This window comes from Salvelinus sp. IW2-2015, linkage group LG17 (assembly GCF_002910315.2).
Source record: "Salvelinus sp. IW2-2015 linkage group LG17, ASM291031v2, whole genome shotgun sequence".
Classification (NCBI taxonomy): domain Eukaryota; kingdom Metazoa; phylum Chordata; class Actinopteri; order Salmoniformes; family Salmonidae; genus Salvelinus; species Salvelinus sp. IW2-2015.
Window position 1 is genome coordinate 7,225,792 of NC_036857.1, and position 19,119 is coordinate 7,244,910.

General features: G+C 41.9%; 2 protein-coding genes across 7 annotated transcripts in view; one reads left to right on the forward strand and one right to left on the reverse strand.

Moving 5' to 3' along the window:
* Positions 1–5,786, forward strand: part of grip2a (glutamate receptor interacting protein 2a) — a 55,601-nt gene extending 49,815 nt beyond the window's left edge. For 4 of the 5 annotated variants that reach the window (XM_024005840.2, XM_024005842.2, XM_024005843.2 and 1 more), the window contains 2 exons: positions 416–562; positions 649–3,391. In XM_024005840.2, coding sequence (XP_023861608.1) covers positions 416–562; positions 649–846 — 345 coding nt within the window. In that variant the 3' untranslated portion in view covers positions 847–3,391. Of the gene's footprint in view, positions 1–415; positions 563–648; positions 3,392–3,432 lie in introns of those variants that run through there. The other variant, XM_024005841.2, reaches the window with a different exon arrangement.
* Positions 5,787–7,344: 1,558 nt separating this feature from the next.
* Positions 7,345–19,119, reverse strand: part of LOC111976527 (sodium- and chloride-dependent taurine transporter) — a 30,546-nt gene continuing 18,771 nt past the window's right edge. For both annotated transcript variants that reach the window (XM_024005415.2, XM_024005414.2), the window contains exons 6-14: positions 17,426–17,560; positions 15,191–15,294; positions 14,922–15,046; positions 13,149–13,261; positions 10,979–11,116; positions 10,158–10,260; positions 9,124–9,224; positions 8,373–8,543; positions 7,345–8,122 (exon numbers count right to left, since the gene is read on the reverse strand). In XM_024005415.2, the coding sequence (XP_023861183.1) occupies positions 7,967–8,122; positions 8,373–8,543; positions 9,124–9,224; positions 10,158–10,260; positions 10,979–11,116; positions 13,149–13,261; positions 14,922–15,046; positions 15,191–15,294; positions 17,426–17,560 (1,146 nt within the window). In that variant the 3' untranslated portion in view covers positions 7,345–7,966. The remainder of the gene's footprint in view (positions 8,123–8,372; positions 8,544–9,123; positions 9,225–10,157; positions 10,261–10,978; positions 11,117–13,148; positions 13,262–14,921; positions 15,047–15,190; positions 15,295–17,425; positions 17,561–19,119) is intronic.

Below are 19,119 nucleotides of genomic sequence, written 5' to 3' on the forward strand. Positions count from 1 at the left end.
AGGTTGAGTAAGGGCACAAGCACATTGAAACTGAACGCCCTTAAAAACAAACATTCATTGAAGATTGAATACACAATTGTTGATAATGGTTTAATTACTCTTGACAGTCATAATCCCACATTAATCTTAGGTTCTGCATCATTTACATTGCAAAAAAATATCATGATATTAGTGACTGAGCCTGTAGATGCGTGACCTGTAAAGCTCAATTCACATGACTTGCGCAAGAATGGCATTGTACTGAGTGAGCCATTGTTTTTCCACGGAGGAGGGTTACGGCGAGCAAGGTCTTTTGGGGTCGGAGTCGTTGCACTCCGACTTTAAGTAAATTTACAACCCACTCTGTGCCGGACCCAATGGAGAGCTTGGCGACTTGCACGAGTCAAGTGAATTGGCCTTACTGTCTGTCCTTTAGGTGACCCTGAGGAAGGACCCAGACTGTGGAGACTTCGGCTTCAGTGTGTCAGACGGCCTCCTGGAGAAGGGTGCCTACGTCAACATGATCCGACCAGATGGTCCTGCCGACCAGGCCGGGTTGAAACCCTATGACCGCATTCTGCAGGTACACATCTTTGTTCAACTAACATAATTTTTTTCTTCCTACAGTATCTACATCTGTGTTATGTTACTTGACCTCTCCTGTCCCAGGTGAACCGAGCAAGGACCAGAGACTTTGACTGCTGCCTGACCGTCCCCCTCATCACTGAAGCAGGAGACAGCTTGGACCTGGTAATCAGCAGGAACCCCCTGGCACAGGCAGATAATGGGCCGCCTCAGGACTGCGAGGACCCGTCTGATTCACTGTTGGACTTCCCATATTACAGGACCAACAGTATCGCCCTGTGACCCAGGTCCAGGTGGGAGATTATGGATTAATTGGCACTGCACATTACACACACTGATTTTGTTTCATATCTCTTGTACAGACACACACACACACAACCACATTCACACGTGAGCATACATGTGTACGTGAGTATTCACACAGACACACAGTCATTCACACTGTGTGACCAGTGTTAGTCAGTCTAATCATGTGATGCAGAGCAGAGGAGACTGTCAGGCTCCTAGAGCTGTTCTGGAGAAAACACATGTCGTTACGTAACAGCTTCTGGATGACAACACTAGCGTTGCTCAGTTCTGCAGAAATCCTAGAGAAACACAAACACGTACTTCCATCCCAGAGAAGCAGGCGTGTTTGGCACACCACCACTACAGCATTTACTTTTTATTTTATTTATTGTGTGCAATTGACCCTCTGTGACCTTTTGCTGGGGATTGGTGCAGTTACATGTACACACACACTTGACACACGAACGTGGGCACATGCTGTGCTGGACTATTATTTAAGCCATGGGTTGGCTGGCTGCCTTCTCTTTCCCCTCCTGGCCCACATTGCCAACCCCAAGCAAAAAAAAACGGCTAACTAGCAACTCCAAATAGATAGAATGCTAAGCTGTCACTCACTGTTACTTGCCAAGTATTGCAAATATTTCTATTTTAGATCCCCCACTCTATCCTGAAGTCTAAAATGTTTGTGAAAATGGACTTGGTGACTCGGGTCCAGGTTTTTATCCCTGTTGTTATTAAATGTCCGTCATATGAAGGACAAATACTTACGAACGACTGTTTTATCACACCTACTTTGTCCACAACAAAAGTTACTTTTCAGAATGTTTATTTTTCTCATTACATTTCTCACTGTGTTAATATCTACTGGATAGACTGGGCAGAAGTGTGTAATTCATACTTTTTGGGATCAGTGTTTTTGTTTCGCAAGGTTCTTGTCAACGGTTTTATGTAATCAAGTTCACTACATTTATTTTACCAAACCCCACTTTTGTTGCTAGCATGCACTGGTAGTTCACCCAAATCGGATCCATGCACTAGTAGTTCACCCAAATCAGATCCATGCACTGGTAGTTCACCTAAATCAGATCCATGCACTAGTAGTTCACCTAAATCAGATCCATGCACTGGTAGTTCACCTAAATCAGATCCATGCACTGGTAGTTCACCTAAATCAGATCCATGCACTGGTAGTTCACCCAAATCAGATCCATGCACTGGTAGTTCACCCAAATCAGATCCATGCACTGGTAGTTCACCCAAATCAGATCCATGCACTGGTAGTTCACCCAAATCGGATCCATGCACTAGATTGACTTGTTTTATCACTCATGATTAGATTGTATTATACCACGATTGGTGATAGTCACATTATTTTGAAAAGCTTTATCACCCACTAAAGGAGTGTTCCTTATCATGAACACTACTTGATTCTGTTGTTCAGGTCACATCTCTTTAGATGTTCAGGTCACACAGCCTCAATATCAGCATCTCCCATGTGAGGCCAGGAGTTTTTCCTGACTAGGAAAACCTCCTGGCTCTAGTCCTATGTATACACGTTTCAGAAGGCATTATACCAGAGTATCAACTCTCAGGAGTCTAGGGTGTGGTTTCCCCACAAACAGACTCTTAAGTGAATCACATCCCCTGCCAAATGTGGAATAAAATACATTTCAATTGAGATGAGTGATTTCCTTTAAAACCATTTTCATGTATCCGTTAAGGCCCCAACTCCCAATACGGTGTGGCCTTGGATTAGAGTATTTTTCTGAACCTCCATGGCTGTTTCTCCCACCCATGTTAGTAAGCATGTAGCTATAGGATTTAATGCCCCACCCAGTAGAAAGCTCACATTGTTCACAAAAGGTAATTTTGGAACATTTCTGCGCTGAACAATTGCCATCTCTTTCCTGCTCCGTCAGACAGAATGTTCCCCATAGATGTTTGCGTTTTATCATGACATTGTATGGTTTTATAAAGCTCTTACATAACGTGTCTAGCCCTGGCCTGCTTACCAAGCTGCCTCAGTGGAAATAAGATGATTTGTGTAATGTAATGGCTGGTGTAGTGAGACTGCAGTCATGCTGTCCCGTTCAGGGCTCAACTATCTGCTTTTTAATCCTCAGGAAGGAAACCATGTATTTAGATTATTTCATCACACATGAAAAATGTCCCATTTGATACAGAAGACTATTTGATACAGAAGACTATACTATAATGTTTTTATACATTTTATTTGAGGTGCTTCTGAATATTATTCAATACATGGTCTCCCTATGTATAATGTTTTTATTTGAAATGACATTCTGCGTGTGGTTTCTGTATGTAAGATGTGACTGAGTGCAGTGTCTGTTCTCTGTTCAGTTCTTCTGTTTACGTGGTCCCCCAGCTGCATCCAATCATTGCTATTTAAGTAGGGGGGCGGGGGGTCTGAGCCAATTTGAAGGAGATGGTTTGTGAGATGTACATGAAATGGATGTAATTTTATTCTTTAATGAGATATTTCCTGCTTTTTATGAAAATAAAGATATGACTAATGGGGTGTTCTTTCTTTCTTGAATTCTTCTACCTTTGCTACTTCAGGTATTGAGCAAACACTACACGGATCCTCTACCATTGGACATGAAGTGAAGGAACGTTAGCAGAAAGAACATAATGTCCTGAATAGTTTGGCTAATTAAGGATTTCATGCCTATTTCTACAAAGAAAGACCTTACTCCAACCATGTTTGGCCAGCCTCCCCCACACTAGTGATGCCAGGTAACAAGCTGAACATAAATCTACAATGGTCTCAGATCCTCCACACTCCCACTTCTCTGTAGATGTGAACGTCACGTCTTTGTGGGTGAGGTGTCAACATGGTTTCCACCGGTCAATGGATTTATGGCAGAGAGGACACCTAGGATCGTTTACCAGAAGTGTCAATGAGCTGTCACACTGGCTGCTGTAGGGCCGACCCAAGAGGGCAAAGTAGGACTCAAGTTCAAATAAATATAGTTGGCTATTTTGGGGAGTGGGGTGCAAGATGTATTGTGATTTGTTGAAGCAGCACTTGCTGAACAAAACAGTATTGACCAGCAAGGTGATGGAGATGAGCAGTCATATTATATTCCTTTCGGTATTAAGCAGGTATTACATTACTCATCACATGAGCATAGTGTACTGAACCACCTCGGCTACACCCATATGTTTCTGGCACTGGCAACAGGGTCAGAGTTTTCCACAACACCAGAGGGACTTCTCAACTGTACTACGCCACTGTCTGCCATTCCAAGGTTTCACCTACCTATTATTGCCCATTTTGGCTAAAACTAGCTACATTAGAGGCCCAGTGCAGTCAAAAATGTTTCTGTGTTTTATATACTCAGTGGACAGTTTATTAGGTACACCCCGTTCACGGAAATGGTTTGATTCATGTGACGGTGGTTTGCTATGTAGACCAGGTAGACAGACATCGAGGCATTCAGTTACTGTTTGATTAAATGTTAGAATGGGCAAAACAAGTGACCTAAGCGACTTTGAGCGGGGTATGATCGTCAATGACGGGTGCCCCGGTTTCAGTATCTCAGAAACAGCTGGCCTCCTGGGATTTTCACGCATGACAGTGTCTAGGGTTTACTGAGAATGATGCAACAAACAAAAAACATCCAATCAGCGGCAGTCCTGTTTGTGATGAGAGGTCGAAGGAGAATGGCAAGAATCATGCAAGCTAACATGCAGGCCACAAACAGGAAAATAACGGTGCAGTACAACAGTGGTGTGCAGAACGGCATCTCGGAACGCACAACCAGTTGGTCCTTGTCACGGATGGGCTATTGCAGCAGACGACAACACCGAGTTCCACTCCTGTCAGCTAAAAACAAGAAGAGGCTCCAGTGGGCACGTGATCAGCAACACTGGAGGGGGAAAACATTGTCTGGTCTGACGAATCCTGGTTCCTGTTGCGTCATGCTGATGGCAGAGTCAGGATTTGGCTTATGCAGAAAGAGTCCATGGCCCCATCCTCGCTGGTGTCAACGGTACAGGCTGGTGGCGGTGGTGTAATAGTGTGGGGAATGTTTTCCTGGCAACGTTAGGTCCCTTGAGACCATTAACGTGAAGTTTGCATGCCCTGAAGAAATCAGGCTGTTCTGGAGGCAAAGGGGGGTCTGACCCAGTACTAGATATACCTAAAAATTGTGTGTATATTTCCACACAATGAGGTTGGAATAATACTGTGAATGTGATGATAATGCCCTTTTACTGTAAGAGCGAGTGTAAGAGCTGAAAATCCGGCAGAAATTTCTGCCTGTTTTGGTGGGATGGAGTTTTCACCTACCTGGTGACATCACCAGGCAGTAAATTAGTTAATATACCATCAAGAGAGTTCCAAACCTCTCTGCTAATAACAGCTAATTTTATTTTGTCCCCTCCCCACTCAAACCACTCAAACCACTCTGACACTTCTAGTGCAATTTCTGCTTGAGAAACTGCTCTTTGCTAGGAACCACATTTTTTTTCTCACCATTTTAATTGAAAACAATTACAGTAAGGTGCTTTTAATTGTTACCCATAAAGGATTTGATACTGAGATAAAAACGGCTGCATTGGACCTGATTCTAATCTGTTGGAAGTTAAGTAATTCTGAGAGGAACGTATAGGATATGTCTGTCGAGGTCATCTGAGGGGTCAGAGTTGCCACATCCTATAGCCCATCAGTAACTTTCACTGTTGTGACCAAGCATAAGTGGTCTGTGAGTGGTCATTTTGACGGGGTGTGTGATTACAGGAAAAAGTCTTAAAATAGAAGCACAGGCATTCAATTCCTGCAGGGTGTCTGTCAGCACCATAACAATAGTACAATTGTATTTGTTTAATTAAATATGAGTCTACTCTATTAACACCAACATAATTTCGATAATTACACAAGATACAATTGTTATTGTGTTGTTATTAAAGCCTCCTTATTTGAATGCATTTGTTTTAAGTCCTTTTCAACATATAAATGTAGGGTATGAATATGGAATATGAATATGGAAGAATGTAGAAAAATATCCTCATGTTAGAAGTGAATGTGTGTAGTATTTCCACAGCAGTCTGTATGAGAGATAAGCAGGCCAGTAGACCCTAGGGAAAGTTACTTAAATGCACTTCACAGAACAAATGAATAATTCACTCAAAGACGTGTAAAGAAAAATATGTTTATTTTCAATCTAGGAAGAGATGATGCAATGAGCATCTTAAAGAAGGACAGACGTTAGACAAAAATACTTTGGTACACTTGATTTTCCAACAGGGTTTATTTATCACCCTCTGGACTAGTAATCTTGCTGACCAAGCACTGTACTGTGGCTGTTCATGTACATGCATTGGGTAAAAGAATCTCACTTGAACTTTATACATTCATATTTTTTATGTTGGTCACATATCAATTTTTGTATTTTTATATCTGTTTTCAAATTGAAATCAAATAATTTGAGTGGTAAAGGCCATTTCTTTGACGAATATTGCACACTGCAAATATTCATTCAGGCTCATAACATTTAACATTAAAATACAAATTGCTGTATTCAGAAAACATCAGTCCTCATCAGTGACAATGTTCATATGATGTACAGTATAAAATGGTTAATACAAAAAGGCATATGTGATTCACAAACAATAAAAATACTAAAATACAAACAAGTAAAATACTAAAATACAATTGCCTAAAATGAACATGATAAAATCCAGATTCTGGTGGTAGATTCATATGATACAGATATTTAGTGACCATCGCTGCTATTAAAATGACTGGAGAAAAAAACAATTATTTCACATTTTTAGAAAAAACATTTTGTTAAGGTTACATTTTTTACTCCAATCAAGTTATGGTTCTCACAACTCTCACAGGTTTATTCCTAAAGAAACAGAATGTTTGATGGCAATGTTCCACCTTTATTTTATATATTTATAGCAAGTGAGTGAGAGTCTAATGCTCCTGTTTGAACCGATAGATATCAAACCAAAAAGGTTTGAAGCTATATACTTTCCCTTTTAAATGCATGGTGCAAATGTAACTGTCGGTTCTTGCCACCATTACAGCGGAGGTTGGTGGCACCTTAATTGGGGATGACGGGCTCATAGTAATGGCTGGAACAGAATCAATGGAATGGTATCAAATACATTAATAACATGGTTTCCATTTGGTTGATACCATTCCATTCACTCCATTCCAACCATTATTATGAGCCGTCCTCCCCTCAGCAGCCTCCTGTGGACCATTATCATAAGAGATCACTACAATAAAGGTGAAACTCAACGTATAAAGTGCAAAGAGAGGTTTCAATAAATGCACTGGGGCGGACTGTAGGCAATGTACAAATACTCTTAAAATGCTTCTTCCCTTTTTGTCCTTCACTTCCTCCTTGTTTTCTCCACCGCCTTTCCTGCCTCCCTCCTAGGACATGTGATCCTTCCGGGAACATTTTGTACAGTATTTGGGCATGGACGTACATATGAACTTCTATATTTACACTGCATGTTGTCACTATACATTCAGGTGGTGTGGATGTCTACTCTACTAGCAGGTGTGACTGGCTGGCGTCCACTAGCACAACTAAGATTTTTTCAGTTGCATCTCAAAACAAACAACAACGACAACAGATAAAAAATGACCTCAGACAAGGATACTGCCACAATAATGTGAGGAAATGATCTTAATAGTTTGCTACCTAACATGTTACACGTTTAGTTTACTGTATTTGTGATAAGTGAAAACTACCTTTTTTTTCTAGTATTTCCGAACAAACACCTTCTCAATTCTCAACAATCAACAGAAAGTTAATTAACATAGAACAACATGTTCTATCTCAAAATATTCCCTCAACTGAGATCACCACCCACTACAGCAACGACAACAACGGTAACAACAACATTTAAAAAAATACAGAGAGAAAAAACTACAACAACTCAACGACAATATATATAATGTAGCTCTCTTCATCATCATCATCATCGTCATAGAAACCAAACCAGAATATTCCTAGTGCGGATATATAGAACAATGTAAACCTGGTTCTACCACTATCAAAGTTAGCAAATATATGATAAAAACATAGAAAGCACGTCAATCAGCATGTCCTCTCACAGAGAGTGCTCACATCATTGTTTCTACAATGGTGTGGGTGGGCTTGATCAGGCCGTTGTTCCCATTGGGGTCCAGAGGCTGGGTTAGCTCGCTGCCCTTCACGCTGTACTCTTTGGGGCGAGAACTCGCACCTCCCTTTACTGGGGCCGCCACTGCCTTAATCCTCTGTGGGGAGGAGAGGAAAAATCCTTATATCATGCCATAAAATCATATTACATGGTATACTGTATCATGTGACTATCTTATATCTTGTGTGCCATATCATACAAGTAATGCAATTGCATACCGCATGCCATTCCCACAATTGCTGCATTTCCTTGCAGGCAGTGCATGTATTCATACAACTAGTTAACCTAGAAGATGTCGCAAATCATTGATAAAGGGTTATCTAGCATAATCTTTTGTGTTTGCGTACCTCGATGAGCGGGCCGTCGGACTGGAGGATCTTGATGACCATTACCATGGGGATGCAGATCATGGAGGCCAGGGCCAGAGACCAGCCCAGGCCGATGGACCAGTCAGGGTACTCATACACCTTGTTATAGGTCAGTGGCTTGTACTTCACCAATGAGAAGATAAAACAACCCTGGGAACAACAAGAAAAATGGTTTAGGACATGGTCCCTCACGGAGACATTCTACAGTACATCATCACTCTGATCCAAGAGGTTCCTCATGTTTTCAGAACCACAACACAACAGTGTCGGGCTGTTGATCACACTGTAACAGTGTTGGGCTGTTGATCACGCTGTAACAGTGTTGGGCTATTGATCACGCTGTAACAGTGTTGGGCTGTTGATCACACTGTAACAGTGTTGGGCTGTTGATCACGCTGTAACAGTGTTGGGCTGTTGATCACGCTGTAACAGTGTTGGGCTGTTGATCACGCTGTAACAGTGTTGGGCTGTTGATCACACTGTAACAGTGTTGGGCTGTTGATCACACTGTAACAGTGTTGGGCTGTTGATCACACTGTAACAGTGTTGGGCTGTTGATCACACTGTAACATTGTTGGGCTGTTGAACACTTTAACAGTGTTGGGCTGTTGAACACTTTAACAGTGTTGGGCTGTTGAACACTTTGTAACAATGTTGGGCTGTTGAACACTTTGTAACAGTGTTGGGTTGGTGAACATACTGTAACAGTGTTGGGTTGTTGAATACTCACCGCACAGAGGACGGGAGTGATAAAGGTCCAGCTCCATTTCATCCACGGGTTTGGTCGGTAGCCAATCATGTCTTCAATTGCATCATAGAAATTATCAGCGCCTGTCAACCATACAGAAGAACAAACTTGTTGTAAGAGACAAACTCCTAGTCTCCTATACATCATATTAAACCTGTGCATTTTCTCAAGGTGAAACATCAGGGTGATGTATTAACTTAAAACAGAATCAGTATCTCTTCATCTCTAGACCAATGACAAAAGCTACAGTACAGGATGTGGCGCCATCATAGCCTCTATAAACACCCTAATCTACCTGTCGGCTTTTCCATMAAGTCACATATTATGGCATAAACAATCTCTCTGTAGGGGCTGGATTCAATCCGTATTGCAGAAGTATCAAGGAAGAGCCGCACTTTTGCTCGATTTAAATTTAAGGGCAATGTTCCCACCTTAGCAGAGACTGCATTCACGGTAAACGCTGCATATGTCAGCTCAGTCGGAAATMACCTTTACATTTTAACACAGATCTTCTGCGATACTTCCGTGATACAGATTGAATCCAGCCCTAGTTTACTGTTAACCGTTACAAAACTAGGAACAGGTTCCACTCAGCAATGACAGACAACCCCTGTTATGGCCTATGTGCCATTGCATGATAAGCTATTCTTAGCAATATCGGCATGCTTGCTCTCTTAATAACGGCTATAACAGCGTTACTAAAAACACCTCTAGGAATGGCAGCTGGGTCGTTGTGCTCCTGTTCACCTCTTCATTATAAAGGTCATTGTGATGAGGCGGCATAGTTCTTAGTCATTTGCCTTCAATAGAAGCCAATGGGCTGTGCGTAAAAGCCAATTCAAGTGATTTACGATTGGCGTGAAAGGAAACAAGGTTATTGTTTACCCCAAGCAAGGTCATAACTCATGTGTTATTGTTTTTGTTTAACATTTTAAAAACACAGTATCTTAACATGTGTTCCCTAAATGTAGGCTACACACTTTATTTGGCAAAAAGAGCAACAAAAAAAAACTTACCATAAACCCAGGCTACAGCAATACATTCAAAGAATGCAACCCACAAAAGGCACACACCACTGGCTGCATAGTAGTCAAAGAGTTGAAACACATACATGCCACCCTGAAAAGAAAGCACATAGCAAAAAGAGAGTGAGAGAGAAATACAGAAAGGGAGAGAGATGGGGTGGGCATGGGTAGGAAAAGGTGGAGGAGGTTGATACATCAGAATGCSGGCGCTGGGCCAATGAAAGGACAGTTCAACAGGTGGTGAGATGTCACATATAATTGAAGTTAACTGGAACATAGCATTCTAAATTGTTCCATTTGTGATGTCAAGCACACAGGATGTGATATGAGAGGTCATTAGTAGAAACCCCATATTTGGTCGCAAAATTGTGACAACGGCAAAGTATGTGGGAAAACTATTTTGATGTTATCTTATATGTTAACCTGAAATGTGTGTAGTAGAAACGACAGTGTGTATCGTTAGCTTATATTGAAGAGATGTTTCTGTATGTGAACATAATTTAATTACAAAGGTCCCAGAAGTGATTGTTTAAKATTCTATTTAACTAGGCAAGTCAGTTAAGAACAAATTATTATTTACAATGACAGCCTACCAGGGAACATTGGGTTAACTGCCTTGTTCAGTGGCAGAACAACAGATGTTTACCTTGTCAGCTCTGGGATTTAGATCCAGCAACCTTTCAGTTACCGGCCCAATGCTCTTACCACTAGGCTACCTGCCACTAGTCGCAGTATGTCAATGTGTCTTACATGTAAGGTAAAAACAACATGTCTTGCATAGAGATACGTTAAAGTGCTGTTGGTGTACTTACTTTTGTTACCATGGTAAGTCCCAAAAGATAGCTTATGCAGCACATTACAGCTATAAAGATCTCGCGGCGGTAACCCGTCCTTAGGGCGGCTGGATACAGATCGACCAGGGAGGTGATCTGTCCTTCCACCTCCACAAACTGGGGAGACAGAAAGCAACACATCAACCTTAATTAGGCCTCATTACAAAAACATGAATACTAAATAAATACATTATAAAGTAACAACCTATATTTATAGCCCTGGATCTCATATGAGCAAATACCKTGAGAAACTGTTGAGCATGAAGAATCCAGCAGCGTTGCAGTTCTTGACCCACTCAAACCYGTCCACGTGGCACCTACTACCATACCCCGTGCAAAGGCACTTAACTCTTTGGTCTTGCCCATTCACACTCCCCTTCATCTACACTGATTGAAGTGGATTTAACAAGTGACATCAATAAGGGACAATAGCTTTCACCTGGTCATGTTTTGTACAGTCAGCGTACAGGAATATGGAAACATTTAAAAAATGTGCAGCCTGGAACCAATTTAATTTCTCAGTGGTCTGTCGAAAGCTTAACAAAAAGTAATGTCGGCCTCTCTATATGTTCACTTTTCTTTCTCCTCAAATCGCTGATTAGACTAGACTAGAGAATGACTGCTGTCTTTGTTGTGCAGAAATGAGACATTCTAAACAAGGCTTCTCTTTGGAAGGCCTCCTATTGGTTTGTTGATGCAAAACAACACTGACTGTCTCCCACTCTCAACCTCTCTCTCGCCCTCCACCTCCCTCCCTCTCTTTCTCCAGTCTATTCTTCATGGAAACCCTCTCCACTTCAAGCTACTCCAGTTGTCTTGTCATGGGCTGAATTATTTAATAGGCAGTGCTGTTGTCGTCACTGTAAATGTATCTGGAGTCACACTACTCTGATTTCGTGAAATAGACTTTGTTATTCAGCATACACTGAAAATAGTTTTRCCCCCCACATCTTACAACAAGCCCACTCCTCATAACTATGGCATACGAGCCATGAAACAATACTGTATTCAGCACCTCTAATCTGAGTCAAATGTATGGTCAAGAATGACGGCCACTCTCCTACTGCTCAGTTTGCCTATGGACGTAGTAGTGCTAGAAGCACAAGTATTTATTTCAAATTTGGACCATCATCCTGATCTCCTATTTGGCTGAGATATATCATTGGCCATGAGGAGTGCTGACTTAGCACAGAGTAAAATTACACTTGGAAGCTGGAAATGTGATAGTGAGAGAACCCCACTGATGCCACTCCTGTGTTGTCTCCCTGGCCTTGCCTCCGTTCATCTTAATCAACGCCCCGGGACTCTGGGCTGCAGGGACACCTCAGAGGAAGGCTATAGGACTAGACTGTTTGGTTCTACCTACTAAATTACTATGCGTTCAGAGATTAATTTAATTTCACACACTTTTACAAAAACTGTTTACTATTTGCGTTCAAGCCTTCAAGATGTAACAGCTGTTTTGACATAGTAGTAGAGTCCACTCTGGGAAAACACTAGTTAAAAATACTGCCTGCTGTGAAACGTGTTGGGTCGCCTTTCTTGTCTGGAAGTTATTTGAAACCAGGGGTCGTTGATGTTGATCAGACACACAATCTCTTTTATACCCATGACTGACCTGACTGTAGCCCTGTGCTCCATTTGGAGCACAACTGACTACTGTACTGGGGTCCTCAAAAGAACTATACCAATCAAAAAGGTACCACTTTACACTTCTGTATGAGTACCTACTTCCTATATATTTACATGGTACTGTAAATACATAGGCATATTGTAATTAGAGTTTAAATACACTAACAACATACTGTAATTACAGTGTAGATACTCTAACGACATATTGTAATTACAGTGTAGAGACACTATATTATAAATACGGTGTAGATACACTAACCACACATTGTAATTACAGTGTAGATATACTAACATATTGTAATTACAGTGTAGATACACTAACAACGTATTGTAATTACAGTGTATATATACTAACGTATTGTAATGACAGTGTAGATACACTAACAACGTACTGTAATTACAGTTTGTAGATACGCATTGTTACAAGGTCCTTATAACTAGGGACATGTACTGTCACGTCCTGTTGTACGTACCACTACCAATAGTAATGTATGCTAGCTATTGGTTTAGTACTGACCTGACTGTCGAGGCCCAGTAGCAGAAGCATGATGAAGAATAGGATGGCCCAGAACGTGGGATAGGGCATCATGGACACAGCCTTAGGATAGGCAATGAAGGCCAGGCCAGGACCTAGAAGGGGGAGAAGAGAGGGGAAGGGGGGAGAAGGGGGAAAGGAGAGGGGAAGGGAGAGAAGGGGAGAAAGAGAGGGAAGAGAATTAACCAACCCGTCTAATTTGAGCTTGGACGGTATGAGGGGGGATAAAAACATTAAACTAAAGACATTCAAAGTATCTGGAATGCTAATGTTACAGTACTGGAAGAGACTAAGTGATAAACCTTTGGTATATGCTATGTGTTTCTGTTCTGTAAGGACTGGATAGGTTGAGGAACTATCCACTAAGTATCTGCTACCGTTCATATGCTGTGTGACTCTAGCATCCTGCATTAGTTTACTTMCTAAACAAATACTGACAAAGCAGATAGCGATTTGCTCAAAAGCATAAGCTAATTCAACAGGATTTTGAAAGGCACTTGAACATATACAAACAGACAGGAAACTGAACTCAACAAACTATATATCATTAACTCTTGCAAGTCCATCCAACACAATAAAGTATTGCACAGATTTAGTTAGACCTCACATTTGTCATTATTTACTGTTATCCACAACAATTTACATTTACTGTAACCTTAAGAAAATATGACCTATTTTTCAAGTTAATCCTTTTACAATAAATATTCATGAATTATAGCAACGACAAAAAAACAATCAGACATTGATTTTCAATCATTCCAATTGACAAACACAGCAGACACAGCTATAACAGTCAGAGTACAATATAATTCTCTCCTCTTACTAATTCAAGTTAAAGTACATGGAAACAGTTTCTCTCTGAACCAGGTTGTTGTCAAGGAAGGAACAATAGCAACACTGAACTGGACAGAGCGAGCATGCTGAAAGAAGATGCATCTCCTTCGGAATCCACATCAAATACAATATCAAGGTGGGCAGAAACAGAACCGCTTAGCTAAAGCCACCTCAGGGATCCACAGCTCAATGCAGTACAGTACTTAACATTACAGTTACATTACAATACTTGGCACTGTCGTTTTCCACAACTATTTCACTGGTTGTGAGCAGTCTACTGTATTACCCAACATAAATGATAACAATTTAATTGGAACAGAATTGTCTTATTTTATTTTGGCTTATTGCACATTATAGTGACTGTAAACAATTTCTTAATTAAATAAATTAAATCCACAATTGCCAATCTTATGGATGACCCCTCACCATAAGATGTAATGATTTTTTAAATAAACATAAATATTATAAATAGATTATAAACCCTAGAGTGGAACATTGGTGCACGTGGTGCCTTTGAGCCCAGGTGACTGTGAATGGTAGAGCATAGCTGTGGTTATGAGTGTGGTTTTATAGAGTGGCTCTTTATTTAACCCAGCTTTACATGGTAGCTCAGACACACGGCACAGTGCTCAACCAGAGCCAAATTCGCTGTGGAAAACACAGCATAGAAAAAGCAACAATTCTGTTTCTTTCAGGCCTTTATTCAAGGAGTGTCCAATTGCCGATACCTCTACATTTCAGCATTGTCGTTTCCAAAACTTATCTTTTCAAATGGCGCATTTTAGTTTTTTCCCTCTTTCAAATCTGGGTGTCTTTTTGGCTAAATCGTATAAAAAAAAAAAACTTTCCAATCATCTGTTTTGTTCGTTAGCAGTGCCCACCATCACTGCTACGTTCACCGTTGACCTTTGACCCTCATACCTGACTCTGCCACATCGGCAATGTCCACCCCTTGCTCTTGTGCCATGAAGCCCAGGACGGAAAATATTGCGAAGCCAGACACAAAACTGGTACCGCTGTTCAGGCCTCCCAGCAGCAAACAGTCCCTATGTCACACATATGTCATGGAGGATGTTAATTTACACAGACGGAACCGAAGTTCCCATTTTTTTCTTACGCAACCGCCTTTGACACGAGTTGCTCTCTCTACTACTACAGCAGTCCCCCGTCACCATGACAACAAAGCTCACCTGTAGCAGTTGTATTTGTACTTGTTGTAGCTCCCTAGTGACGTCATAGCCCCCAGACAGATGGCGTAGGAGAAGAATATCTGGGTTCCTGCGTCGATCCACACCTGAGACAACAACAGCAACAACATGATACCAGGCGGCTCAGTTCGCCATTCATCATACACTTCTGGTCACATAGCCAGCAACCTTTTTCATCTTTGTTGGGACATAATTGGGTTAGATTAACCTAATAAGCAATTGAATTTGATTAACGCACTTAAGGCATTTTACTATGACCTTTTCCTTCTGCGTCTGATCAAACGTACAAGTAACTAAGCTACTGAGGCTAAGACACATAACTACTTTAATAAACATGTTGCGAGCTCAAATCAAATTGAGGGCACTGAATTGCTCTTCAGTGCACTSTCAAAACTGAACATCTTAATCAAAGCAAGGCTTTTGTTGTAACATTGGAAATCAAAAAGACCACATGGGATACCATGTTGCAAATCTAATTTATCCAACAAAAGTACCTTTCAGCTCTCCAGCTCAAAGCATGTAACAAAAAAGCGTCTCTAATCTCATTGCAAAACCACGATGTTGCAGAATGATTGTCATGGAACTTTCCAGGTCCACCAGGCATAGTTAAATCTTATARGCTTTCATGCCCTCAGTTTGTCCATAGATTGCACTGGGATCAACAGAGAAACACATCTTATCTCTTTCCTAAGCATCAACCCTATTTTTGCTCAACTCATTTAACTCCAGCAGTGAGCTAATTTAATTACACGATATATATATACGTATATATACACACAAAAGTATTTGGACACCCCTTCAAATTAGTGGATTTGGCTATTTCAGCCATAACTGTTGCTGACAGGTGTATACAATTGAGCACAAAACCATGCAATCTCCATAGACAAACATTATCAGTAGAATGGCCTTACTGAAGAGCTCAGTGACTTTCAACGTAGCACTGTCATAGATAGGATGCCACCTTTCCAACAAGTCAGTTATCAAATTTCTGCCCTTCTAGAGCTGCCCTGTTCAACTTTAAGTGCTGTTATTGTGAAGTGGAAATGTCTAGGAATAACAACGGCTCAGCCGAGAAGTGGTGGGCCACACAAGCTCACAGAACTGAACCGCTGAGTGTCGAAGCGCGTAATTATCGTCTCTCCTCGATGCAACACTCACTACCGAATTCCAAACTGCCTCTGGAATCAAGGTTAGCACAACTGTTCTCCAGGAGCTTCATGAAATGMTTTTTCATGGCTGAGCAGCCGCACACAAGTCTAAGATCACCATGCGCAATGCCAAGCGTCGGCTAGAGTGGTGTAAAGCTCGCCGCCATTGGACTCTGGACTGATGAATCACGCTTCACCATCTGGCAGTTCGATGGACGAATCTGAGTTTGGCGGATGCCAGGAGAACGCTACCTGCCTGAATGCATAATGCCTACTGTAAAGTTTGATGGAGGAGGAATAATGTTCTGGGGCTGTTTTTCAAGGCCCCTTAGTTCCAGTGAAGAGAAATCTTAACACCACAGCATACAATGAAATTCTAGATGATTCTGTGCTTCCAACTTTGTGGCAACAGTTTTGGGAAGGCCCTTTCCTGTTTCAGCATGACAATGCCCCCGTGCACAAAGTGAGGTCTATACAGAAATGATTTGTCAAGATCGGTGTGGAAGAACTTGACTGGGATGAATTGGAACGCCGAATGCGAGCCAGGCCTAATCACCCAACATCAGTGCTGACCTCACTAATGCTCTTGTGGCTGAATGGAAGCAAGTCCCCACAGCAATGTTCCAACATCTAGTGGAAAGCCTTCCCAAAGGAGAGGAGGTTGTTATAGCAGCAAAGGGGAGACCAACTCCACATTAATGCCCATGATTTTGGAATGAGATGTTCGACGAGTCAGGTGGTGTATGTCATAAACCTGGATGGTTGGAAAGTTCTAGCGAGTCTTGCATTGTGAGCACATGTTCTCTCAAAGATWATAGTGTCACTAATAATTCAACCAGCCTTAACCAAAGCTGTGTACCGGTTACTTTTCCGCAGTCCAGATTACTTTATGATGTAGAGTTGTCAGTGAGAGGCCCTGATAGACGTGTAAGTAAACAGATATGCATTGATGCTGAAAGGGGATATGTGTAGTCATGTCATTGGGGGCAGGCAGAGGGGATTGCACAGAGACAGGGAAGATGGGTAGAGGGGTGGGGGTGAGGATTTGGGTAAGAGTTATGGCTCCTACCTCTGGATCCTGTAGGCGGGTCAGGTTGGGGTAGAGATAGAATTTGATCCCTTCGGACGCCCCTGGCAGAGTCACTCCACGCACCAGCAGCACAATAAGCATGACGAAAGGGAAAGTTGCTGTGACATACACCACCTAGAGAAAACAGATAAGAGACAATTATAGATTTATTAGCTGATTTAAGGTTTCCTAACAGAATGGAACTTGGAGAGGATGCTTGAGGTAGAAGTTACTCCCAACTACAGATCTAGGATTCGATTACCATATCACCAATTCTTAAAGGGATGAAGAAATATCTGATCCTGTGTCAGTGGTTAGGTTGGGGGTAACTTCTACCCACTCCTTAGGGCTCCAGAGATAGCCCATCAACTGAAGCCAAGGTTTCAAAATATAAAAGGTGGCGCAGTTGGCCATTTTACAGAATGGAATGTTTTTTGCTAGGAAATAAATTGGTTTAAACAAATAGGAAAGGGAGCATGGAATACACAGAAGGACACAACTGCACAAAGATAGTTGACTGTTGTGGATTGCATTGTGTGAGGTGTTTTCAGTTGGGGTGGGCAGCTGGAGTGAGTGCATGGAAATATACTTTACATTAGCCTTTTAACTGAAGTAACAGCTGACGTCATATAAGTAGTGGCCTCCATAACATAACCAGGTGACATATAGAGCTCTGTGTTTGCTCTAGGTGCGTGGGGATAAGAATATGTATTACATGGTAATAATGGCAGCCTTTTACAGTGTAGATTTAAGCCACTCCCTTGTTAAGATATGGTAATGAACAATTCAAGATGGCACCGACAGAGATGGTTGCCTCGCTTCGAGTCCTTAGGAAACTACACAGTATTTAGTTTTTTTATGTATTATTTCTTACATTGTTACCCCAGGAAATCTTAAGTATTATTACATATAGCCGGGAAGAACTATTGGATGTAAGACCGACATCAACTTACCAACATTACGACCAGGAATACAACTTTCCCGAAGCGGATCCTCTATTTGGACCACCACTCAAGACAAAACCTACCATAACCAGACACCGTGGATGGATGGCAGCATTTGCACAAAACTGAAAGTGCGGACCACCTCATTTAACCATCGAAAGAGGTCTGGAAATATGGCTGAATATAAACAGTGTAGGTATCCCCTCTGCAAGGCAATCAAACAAGCGAAATGTCGGTATAGGGACAAAGTGGAGTCGCAATTCAACGGCGCAGACACAAGACGTATGTGGCAGGGTCTACAGGAAATCACGGACTACAAAAAGAAAACCAGCCACGTCACGGACACCGACGGCATGCTTCCAGACAAACTAAACACCTTTGCCCGCTTTGAGGATAATACAGTGACAACGTCGCGGCCCGCTAACAAGGACTGCGCCCCCACCCTCCTTCTCCGCGGCCGACGTGAGTAAAACATTTAAACGTGTTAACCCTCGCAAGGCTGCTGGCCCAGACGGCATCCCTAGCTGCGTCCTCAGAGAATGTGCAGACCAGCTGGCTGGTGTGTTTACGGACATATTCAATCGCTCCCTATCCCAGTCTGCTGTCCCCACATGCTTCAAGATGGCCACCATTGTTCCTGTACCCAAGAAGGCAAAGATAACTGAACTAAATGACTACCGTCCCGTAGCACTCACTTCTGTCATCATGAAGTGCTTTGAGAGACTAGTCAAGGATCATATCACCTCCACC